Source organism: Paramormyrops kingsleyae, chromosome 16 (genome assembly GCF_048594095.1).
Source record: "Paramormyrops kingsleyae isolate MSU_618 chromosome 16, PKINGS_0.4, whole genome shotgun sequence".
Lineage (NCBI taxonomy): Eukaryota > Metazoa > Chordata > Actinopteri > Osteoglossiformes > Mormyridae > Paramormyrops > Paramormyrops kingsleyae.
This window is the reverse complement of record NC_132812.1, coordinates 15,036,554-15,047,552: the sequence shown is the minus strand read 5'-3', so window position 1 is coordinate 15,047,552 and position 10,999 is coordinate 15,036,554. Positions and strand designations below refer to the sequence as shown.

The 10,999-nt window shown below is 48.0% G+C and overlaps 1 protein-coding gene across 2 annotated transcripts in view; it reads left to right on the top strand.

Annotated features, from left to right (window-relative positions):
• The first annotated feature begins 455 nt into the window (after positions 1 to 455).
• rapgef4a (Rap guanine nucleotide exchange factor 4a) overlaps positions 456 to 10,999 on the top strand; it is a 45,718-nt gene continuing 35,174 nt past the window's right edge. For both annotated transcript variants that reach the window (XM_072700799.1, XM_072700798.1), the window contains exons 1-4: positions 456 to 590; positions 3,929 to 4,071; positions 4,298 to 4,386; positions 5,426 to 5,572. In XM_072700799.1, the coding sequence (XP_072556900.1) occupies positions 508 to 590; positions 3,929 to 4,071; positions 4,298 to 4,386; positions 5,426 to 5,572 (462 nt within the window). In that variant the 5' untranslated portion in view covers positions 456 to 507. The remainder of the gene's footprint in view (positions 591 to 3,928; positions 4,072 to 4,297; positions 4,387 to 5,425; positions 5,573 to 10,999) is intronic.

Sequence of the window (10,999 nt, the reverse complement as noted above, 5' to 3'; positions counted from 1 at the left end):
CGCATTTATTAACCTCTATTAGTGATTTCAATATTTATGCTACTACAACGGAGTGCGAAATGTAATAGCCTCTACATGTCCAAAGCCCAGGTGTTAATTTTGGCGGTTTCTTCATGAAATTTGCTCTGATTTTAAAATCATGTTTATGTTATCTTTGCCTAGACAGAAGCAGTAGTGCCCTTAAGGTTGTATATGGAACATTATAGGCCATCGTTCCCTAAATGTGGAAAACGGTTTTTAAGAACTTATATCATGTGAAATGGGCAAATTGTGGAGAACTCATCATAGGTGTATGTTTCATTAATTGTATGCGCGATTTCCCCGGCAACAGTTAAAGAAACCCAACAAGATGAGGAAATGTCACCATTGTTAATCGTCATTCCCCTAGGTTTCGACACGTTTGCTGGTTGAAACTGGACCAAACGACTCCTTTTTCCTAACGAAACGAGGGGAGAGTCCATGATAAAACAAGGATGATGTAAGTCCGGCTCCAGCTGCACCGGGTCCATGATCTCGCCAAAGATGGTAGCAGCGCACACCTCTGCCCAGTCTTCTGCATCTGCAGAATGGATCATCTGCCTCGATAAAAGGTGAGCAGGAACAGATCTATTCGTTTGCTGAATGTTTCTCTTTTTGACACCTTGCGCTACGCAATAAACGAATACCGTCGAAAGCCTGCCCTGCTCCGTAGCGTCGTTTGCCGGCTTTTTTTCACCTGTGAACATTGTGGGATATTTATTTTCCCGGCGTTTTTCTTTATTATACCAGTTAGACAGAATAAAGGCACGGCGAAATATAGAATCGCTTTGATTTTTGCATGCAGCCAGTAAATACGGTATTATGGAAAGGCAATGCCATCTGCCGTATTGTATTTTTTTAACTAACGAATCTATCCTGACTGCTCGACTACTACAGGAATATGCGTGCGATTAAAAATGTAAATTTTTAAATAATTTGGCACAAATAGCGGTAAAACAATTCGGTGAGTATAACTGAGAATAAAGCTAATATTACCTGGGGTACCAAGACGTCTTTTGGTGCAGAATAATGAATCAGACTTATTCCCCGACGCTTCACTCTATCCTCATGGTTTTCTATAGTCTCTTTCCCCTAAATTTAACCTTTGCGATTAAATTGACACTTATATTTACAGCTGACAGTCATTAAAATAATCGGTAAAGACGATCGAGTAATAGGCTTTACCTGGACGCCACTATAAACGTTTTCTCCTAACTGAGTTAAACTAGCACTGTGTGTATGCTGACTACTAAAATGTTTTTTCAGCGTTTTTGGTAATAATTTTCAGCCCAGGAGACATTTACTGAATATATCTATCGGAATTGTTACACCTGCTGTGTATTTGTCATTTGTCTATACTAACACATTTTGCCGAATAATTTCTTATAATATTTTTTGCTGGGTTAATTTATACAACTCCGAAATCCTACCTGTGACATATGGATGGATGAATAGTTATTAGAGAACCTGCGTTTTACTCAGGAGGTCTTATAAACTTTACCTTACTTGGTTCCTTAAGTAATTTCCGCACCCCCCTCAAAGACAGCCTACAGCAACGTGTGATTCCGGCCCCATCTGGTGTGCTTTCAGTTTATCTTATTTGCCATTATTTACCATCCTCCTTTCTTACTCTAAATGTAACGGGTTCCGTTGCTAGTCACGTTACAGACACGGCAGCCTCCGTCAGTCAGACGGCACCATATGGAGCATTGAAACTAATCGCTTTCGGAATCAGAAGTGGTAACAGATTGCCTCATAACGTATTAATGGTACTGAGACGGCAACACATGGTAACCTTTTAATGGGACTCGCAACATGCACGGCAAAGAGGGTAAGCGATAGCTTTCAGGTCTTAAAAACCCCGACCTGACTTTGCGGGCAGCTGCACTGACATGGCGCTTAGCGGCCGGGGGTCGTCACCCAAATCGCCGGCTGCACTGACGGTGTCTGATCCGCTGAAGTACCCCCTTACAAGTACCCCCCAACGAGTTATTTGGCAGAAACCTAGTCTGTAATGAATGAAACTCCAGGAGGAGGCGGTGTAGTGCAGGGATGAGGCGGCGGACCTGTCAGCGCGGTATCTGCGGGGATCGGCTGCACACTGTAGGTGTGAGATGATGGCCGTTTTGTCCCCGACCGCAAAACTGCCATCGCTGTTTTGCTGAGCGTGGTGTGATGACAAGCAGCATACCCAGGATGAGTTTCTAGCCACAAGTTAGATGGAGGTAGCTCATACCCCATCCTCTTTGCCCCAGACCTCCATCCCCACATCAGTGTATGCCAGGCCCCATCCTCCATGTTCCTAGCATGTATCTGTAGAGCAGGTCTCCCCAGTATCCCAGTTATAGTCCTGGGTGGGGAGAATCCAACACAGTTTGCAGATTTCCCTGCTCAAACACATCTTAATCCACTGAATACCAGGTTTAGTAGGTGTGTTTGAGCTGGGAAATCTGAGTAAATGTCAGCAGCTAGTAGATATGGATCTGCTTCCCGTGGCTGAAACAACCGTCTTCAGGGCCTAAGCAAAATTTGATTAACCTACTTGTCATGTGTCATCTTCTATCCCTTTCTGACAGGCTGATAGGATGGGGGGGGGCTGGTCGAGGGCTGGTGGCTGCTGGGCCCTAAGCAGCCCCCTTGGGTGCGGCCTGTACCCCACCTGCAGACAAACACGCTGTGCCTGCTAAGCTGTGTTGTGTAATCAGCCTTCCCCGGTCGGGTTACCCAGCCTTCCTCTCTACGGCGGCACGACGCGGACGCCGTTGATTTCCTGCGCCGAGGCGGTTGCTGTGTTTGCTGACGGTGGAAATGGTTCCCCCGTTTAGCGTTTGTTTGCTTTGGCGGGTAAAATGGTTTTAATGCACAGATCAACTGTGCTAGTCCTCTGTGCAGCTTGGTTTATGTGGGTCTCAGTGTATAGAGCTGTGCTGTTTTGGGGGCCGCTGCTCTGAGCTGATGTCCGTCCTTCGGCCTGACGTGACACAGGCCCCACTGTGGCTGACTCTTCCTTACAAAGCTCTGCCCGGTGGCACCTAAGTCCGTCTCGCTGCTCACCAACACGGTGACCTCAGCCCTCCGCTGCCCGGCAACGTGGGCACGGCAGCCTCACTCAGACTGACCTGGCGGGCCAATCAGAGGAGGTTACAGCTCCATGACAAACAGGAACCCTGAGATGGCCCCTTTTCCGCTGTGCACTCGGGTGTTACCAAAAGCTAACCATTAGGGTACATGTTTCAGGATGAAAACAGATCTTTTGGAGCTCTTTTGCTTTTCCTCTTTATCTTCACAGTAATTATTTGATTATTTCAAAATGGAATGACATGGTGTCAATGGTGCTGGTTGCACTGGCGATGAGGCCTGACCACCGGCACTGCATCACACGGTCTTCAAAGGGCTTTTTTGTTTATAGTTCAGACACAGCGTCTGAGGGAGATATTTGTACCAGTGATGGTCACTCAGTAAGAAAACGAAAATCCAGATGGGTTCATGTTCATATGATTGTACGACAACTCGTGGGAGTTTTGCTTACGCTAAAACATTCTGAAGGCAGAACGAAAAATGATTGATTCAGAGAGACAGCCAATCAGACTATAGAGGAGGTGGGTCTAAGCAACTAGAGGAGGTAGTACCAAGACATCTGATTGGCTGGTCCTGCCTCCTCTAGTTGCTTGGACCCACCTCTTCTATAATGAGATTGGTAATCTCTCTGAACCAATCATTTTATGTTCTGTCCTCAGAACAGTTTTGTGTAAAACTCCCATAAGCTGTAAGACAGAGTTAAGAGTTTATTTAATGTAATGGGTGCTCATACTGTTGCTCAGGCTGTTCCTATGTAATTCGCCAGAAAGGTATTTCTTTTTGTGTTTTGTGTGTGAGAGAATGTGTCTGATTGATGGGTCCGTTCCTTTAGGCCCTCGGAACGTTCTGGCGAAGACGTGGACATCATACTGACCCGCCTGAAGGATGTCAAGGCCTTCGAGAGGTTCCACCCCAACCTCCTGCAGCAGATATGCCTGTGTGGATTCTACGAGTGTCTGGAAAGGGGCATCACCTGTAGGTCATGCTGCTTAATGACCCGCATTCTGAGACCAGCCTTCTTAGCTCAGACTTTTGGTTAATGACCAGTGACCAATAAGATAAATGTCAAGCAGAACGTTTGCAGAGTGTTTTGATAGCGCAACGCTAGCTAGCTAAATGTAAGGCTAACATCTCCGTGCTATTCTCCTGGCTTCTGAACCCCGGCAGTAGTAGCGTAAACAGAAGCTATCCTGTTTTCCAGTGTACCGCCAGGGAGACATCGGTACGAGCTGGTACGCCGTCCTCTCCGGCTCGCTGGACGTCAAGGTCTCCGAAACAGCCAACCATCAGGTAAAAAGAAAAGCATGACTGGAGGAAGCTGAGATATCGGAAGTATTACTGTGAGGTGTTAATGGTGGTGGTCATCCGAAGAGCAGAAGGTCACCATTCCCACAGTCATTCTGAGCTACCATCCACCCTGTCTCCCGATTCATTTTCAGAAACACCTTGTAATTCAGCGTTTCCCAACCCGGTTCCCGGGGACCCCAAACGGTGCAGGTTTCTGCTCCAGGAACTGGGAGAGAGCAAAAATGTGAACTGTCCCTATGGACTGGGTTAGGAAACCCTACTGTACTCCATTATAAAGGCCTTACTGTTTGCTTGTACTGGGTTCTTGGTCGTCTTCCTGTCACCATAAAATGCTCCTGCAGTATAAATTAGCCTCTATACAGACTCAACACCGATTCTCTACCCAGATTAATAAATTTGCTATTAAAGTACATGTAATCATAGTTGCATATTACAGCGACACTCTCAACAATCTGCCACTCCGTTTTCGCACTCTTATTAAATGTCGTGGTTTATAAGAAAATACATGTACAAATAAAAACAGGCATACAAACTCATCACAGAGGGGAGACTGATTTATGTGATTCATTGATGATGGTGGTGATGATGATGGTGGTGATGATGATGATGATGATGATGGTGTGAGGCGTACCTCCTCATGCATGGACAGATGTGCATTTGCAGCCTGGATCTCTCCGTCCCTCAGAAATGTGTTTTCGGAGCCATGGGGACCCTTCATCTTCTTTTCCCACTCCCCTCTCCACACCCTCCATCTCTGTGAACGGCCCCTGAGTGATTGGAGAGGCACTTATCCCCCCCCCCGCATTTCAGGAAGCTGGCTTGATTGGAGAACCTCTTCATCTTTTCGTCTACTATGTGTGATGAAACATTGTGTGAGGTTGCAGGTTTGCTGGGATGCTGCAGCGGTCGTCATGGTGATCTCCATATGGAGACCTTTGTGTCTTGTTGCCTCCCTTACTACCGTGGCACACAAGGGGTTAACCAGTGACTCTGTCCCCATGCCCCCTGTGTCACATCCAAGGATGCTGTCACCATCTGCACCCTGGGAATCGGCACAGCTTTCGGGGAGTCCATCCTGGATAACACCCCCAGACACGCCACCATCGTCACCCGCGAGGTCTGTGAACTGCTGCGCATCGAGCAGAGGGAGTTTAAGACCCTGTGGGAGGTAAGTGCTCCTGGGGCTCAGACCCATCCTGGTTCTCCAGGAAGCAGAGCCTGGGGAATCCCCCACGTGTGACGTAAATGGTGTGTCTCTGACAAACCACGGCTCTCCAGTCAATACAAACCTGCTGCTCTTTGGGGGTGTGGCTTATGGGGCAGTAATGTTAACAACAGGCCTTTTCTCTGTCATCGATCTGTTTCGTGTTAACTCAGGCTCTTTGAAGCCATCGATAGCGGAGAGAGTTTTAGCATAAAACTTTGAGGAAGGATAGGATGTTGGATGTAGGCTAGAGAAAGCACGATTACATCATTCTGCCCAGTCACTGAGAGATTAACGGTTATTAGAATTATTATTATTATTATTCAATTTATTGTATATGATGGACTGGCATTCCATCGAGGGAGTTTCCTGCCTGCTCTCCATTCTTCTTGGTATGGGGTTCAGGCTCCCCATAACCCTGTATGGATAAGGCTCTATGGATGGATGGATGGATGGATGGATGGGAAGGCTGATGTTTGGACGCTCTGAACACTATCTAATGCGACAGACCAGTGTCACCTGCCATAACTTGCATCACTGCTGCTACGCTTACAGCTTTACATTGATGGAGCTCAATGCATTTAGAAGAAGCAGGATTTACGAAGGTGAGCGTGGTGTGGTTTGGAAAGAGACTTGCGCAGTTCACAGCTGTAACATCTGTTACTTTAGCTGTCAGAGCACCAGAGTTTGCCAGCATTTACTTTTGAAGATAAAGAGTCAGGATTGGCAGATTAACAGTGCATTTTTAGCCAAACAGATTATGTATATTAATCAACCATGAATGTTGCTGATCCGACAGCAAGGAAGGCCTGAGCTGTCAGTCTGACACACAGCATCTGTCTCAAGGGAATCTAAATACTATTTAGGCATTTAAAGATTTCTCAGTAACTAAAATTAAAATGTATGTCTCATTTAACACCACAAGGTGGCAGTGTTTCCACAAATATTCTCAGCATTTCTGGAAAAAAAAACGTAATTTTGATTTTTGTTTTGTCTTGGCCCATGTGATGCGTCTTACTCATGTCAGGGCTATTTTAAGTTGAGGAATGTGATCTGATTGCGCTTTTCGCCCTGAGACTCAAATTACACAGGAATAGAGGTGTTAGTTCACCCCAAAGTACAACAGGAACTGAATTTTAACTAGTAATGACTTGTAATGTTCATTTGTGATCCTTGGCTATCTAACCTTAGGTTTCTGCTCCTATACTCAAACATTCAGACCCTGTCTGTCAGCCGCACTCACACCTAGATGGAGGCGTGTGGGATTAGACAAATCAGGGTGTGAATAACAAGCTAAGAGTAGGAGATGTGCGTAATAAGGACGGGCTGAAATATCCATTCTATAGATATTAAATGTTGCCAGTTTAAGAATCAGTTCTAACATTAAAGCATTTTTTTTACTGGTAAATTAAATATATTATTATACAAGTGAGTAGGGAACTGGAACGATTAGTGACACGTCACGCCCCCCCCCCACCCCACCCCCTCATCAGCACCCTGCCCTCCCACCTTCCCCCCCGTTACTCCCCATTGGGCCGGCACCGAATATCGTTATCCGCATCAGCCATACCAACCTTGGTATTGGGTCAAATCTAAATGAAAAAACGTCAGTGGTATGGACCATCTCTAGTGGGTACTGCTGTAGAACGCAGAGCCTCAAGATGACAGCCAGGAAGCCCCAAACTGAGTGTGTTCGGTTTGTCCCAGACTCCTGCTGCCACTAGGGGGCACTGCAGTGCATCCCTACACTACTGAAGGTCAGTGGGCTGGGGTGGAGTGAGGACAATGGGAAAGTGTGGCCTGGAGCAGGGATTCACATCCTTTCACAGTGCCCCCCCCCTCCAAGAGAAGCATAGCTCACCATCCATGTCCTGTGAGGGAGCAGGAGGCACAGATGTCAGCCATGTCCCCCCCCCCCCGCGGTTTGGGTGTCTGATATGCTGACCATGCACTCAGAATGGCACGGTATATAGTGCCATACCTTTCTGTGCCTCGTTTCTGGGTCCAGAGACTGAACCAGTAGATTTCGACACAGCGATTGCAACCCAACAGAGACCTCCTGTAATGAGGATGTTTTCTTACAAGCAATCTCAATGGGAAAAAATTGCTAATTATATTGAAATATAATTGCAGTAACTGTTCAACCAAATAGTTTAATATTAGTTTAAATACTTGCGGCCATAGGTGGAAATTAGCGGGAGAACATTTGAAACTGGATCTGAGAAAGCACATCTTTACACAGCATGTCATTAGAGTATGGAATAGTCTTCCTGTTAGTGTAGTGCAAGCTGAAACCCTGGGTTCCTTTAAATCAGAGATAGATAAGATTTTAACAGTTTTAGTTGAGTTCTCCCCAAACAAGCTTGATGGGCCGAATGGCCTCCTCTCCTTTGTACATTTCTTATGTTCTCATGCTTTTTACCGGGCAGCATGCTGTGCCCTGATCCTTCCTGCGTGTGTCCTTTGACGGGCCGGTGGTCCTTCCTGGGTGTGTCCTTCGACGGGCCGGTGGTCCTTCCTGGGTGTGTCCTTCGACGGGCCGGTGGTCCTTCCTGGGTGTGTCCTTCGACGGGCCGGTGGTCCTTCCTGGGTGTGTCCTTCGACGGGCCGGTGGTCCTTCCTGGGTGTGTCCTTCGACGGGCCGGTGGTCCTTCCTGGGTGTGTCCTTCGACGGGCCGGTGGTCCTTCCTGGGTGTGTCCTTCGACGGGCCGGTGGTCCTTCCTGGGTGTGCCCCAGTTTTATTCCATGAGCTGCCTGGCATTGGTGCCAGGGCCCTGCCCACTCTTACCCCTGTGCTGGATGGGAGGGTAGGTATTTGTTCTCTCCTGATGTTCTTGGTGAATCTTATTTTGTTAGCCGCTCCTCCTACTGTTCTACACTGATGTTCCTTTCATGGTCTGCGACAGTGTTTCTGGGCCCGGTCCTTGGGAACCCCCCAGACGGTCCTTGTTTTTGCTCCCACCAAGCTCCATGTCAGACAGTCCATGTTTTTGTTCCCTCCCAGCTCCCTATCAGACAGTCCATGTTTTTGCTCCCACCCAGCTCCCTGTCAGACAGTCCATGTTTTTGCTCCCACCCAGCTCCCTGCCAGACAGTCCATGTTTTTGCTCCCACCCAGTTCCCTGTCAGACAGTCCATGGTTTTGCTCCCACCCAGTTCCCTGTCAGACAGTCCATGTTTTTGCTCCCACCCAGCTCCCTGCCAGACAGTCCATGTTTTTGCTCCCACCCAGCTCCCTGTCAGACAGTCCATGTTTTTGCTCCCACCCAGCTCCCTGTCAGACAGTCCATGTTTTTGCTCCCACCCAGCTCCCTGTCAGACAGTACACATTTCTGTGGACCATCAGGGGGTCCCCAAGGAAGACCCTCCAGAAGAGGTCAGAACGAGGGGCAGAGATATTAGCAGTTAGCAGAAGTTGTTCCCCTCGCGCAGCGAGGATCGGGGCATGATTCTCGATTCGCCAGGAGCCACAGTTAGGCCGGGAAACACCCACTCCCACTCGTTACTGAGGTTCCAGCTTCAAAGAAGCTCTGTCAGCCTCCCTGCTGAAGATCAGTGAAAATAATGAGTTTTCATGCAAATGCAATTTTTACCTTTAAAGTCTGCAAATCTGAAACATTTTTCTTTGAAGCTGTTTTTTTCTCTTGTTAATACAATTGAAAATATGCAAAAAGTGCAGCAAGATCCAGCAGCAAGAGACTGTTGATGTTGGACTCATTTATTCCTGTCAGTCTGGGCCATATGAAGCCTGCAGTCATGCATGGGGGGGGGGGGGGTTGTCCCCTTGTGACAGCCTGCAACTCACGCATCTATGATCACAGCACCTGGGTAATATTCAGACGTCAGACAGTGACACGTGACTCTTTGAAGAGCAGCGGGTTCTGGCTCAATCTGGAATGATGCTTTGGGGTAGACATGAAGTACTGCGGGGAAGCAGCAATGCAGAAGTACAACATTGTCTTTGAAATAAGTTAATATTCTTGCTGTTTAGACCCTCTCTGCAAGCTAAACTTTAAACCTTCAGTTTGCCCCTGTGAAACTATCCATCGAAGAAGCTGATAAAGGATTTTGAAGATTTCATTTTCTGAGGATGAATAATGAATAATTCAATGCAATCAAATTGTCAGAACACATTACTGAATTACTGCCAACCAGAGCCGAATGAAATAAACATTTCAGAATGTACCATTCCACAGTCTGCTATTTAAAATGATCCAAAATTAATGTCCTCCACAAAGTTCTATTTTGTGTATAATGGAAATAATCTGCCAGGACTTGGGTTGCTGTGTGGCATCAGGATTTCGGGTCCCTATCGTCGCAGTCAGACTGTCGGTGCATGGAGGGCTGCAGCCACGCAGTCATTTGTGCAGAGAGACCGACGAGGTTCAGACAATCTCTGCTGCGAGGGTAAAAAAGGACAAGAGCACCCTTACAGGCCCAGAGGGGGCAATCTGTTTATCATTTGCTTCTTTCCCACAATCCTCTTGGGCAGTGGGAGAATTACATAATAAGAGTCCGCTGGGCTCACGTTTCAGTGTTCTTGGGTAGGCGTGGGGGGTGCGGGGCAGCAGAGGGAAAAAAAGCCCCCCTAGCCTGTCACCCGTGCCTGCTTCCCGGCATCAGTGGATGACAGCCAGGTGAGGTTTGGTGGGACGGGCGTGGTTCTCGTCGGGGGGGGGGCAGCTACAGACACTATGCGGCGGGGACACGCGGTGATTTGGCAGGCGGCCCCGTGATAGCAGGCGGAGGCGAAGAGGAAGCAGGGTGGGCATGCTGAGCCTCACGGGGAGCGAGCGTGCCACATCCGGGTCTCCGAGGCAGACGGCAGCTGGGCGTGTGCAGCAATCGCGTAGCTATCCCACATATTCCTTATTCAGCTCAGCCCCCTCGTATGCACCTTTCTATACCCCCACAGCCCCTCCCCATCACCTATAATTCCTGCAACGATATTGTGGGGGGGGGGGAATGGTATCTCAAACTCAGGACCCACATTATACCTTAGTCACTAAACCATGACCCAGATTCATGATAAATTGGAAGGGGGTGCTAATATTTTCTTTTTTAAACCCACACACTTCACTGCAATTCACTGAAAATGGTCTCGTGAAGCAAGCAGAGCGCAGTCTGTATTCTCCCTGTGTGATCTTGCCGTTTGGTAGCCAGCATGTTTATTTATGTTGAAGCGGGACCCGTCACTGGGACACCTGTCCTCTCGCCCCAGTTGTGTGGGACACGCTTCAAGACTACCTGAACGGAAATCTGAGACGAGATGACCGACGGCCACAGCCACGCACGCACACACACGCGCAGGGCGCCGAGCGCGGCCCCGCTTTCATGCCGTCCGTGGAATGAGGCTGCAAATCGCCGGGACGTAACCAGGCCCGGGAGTG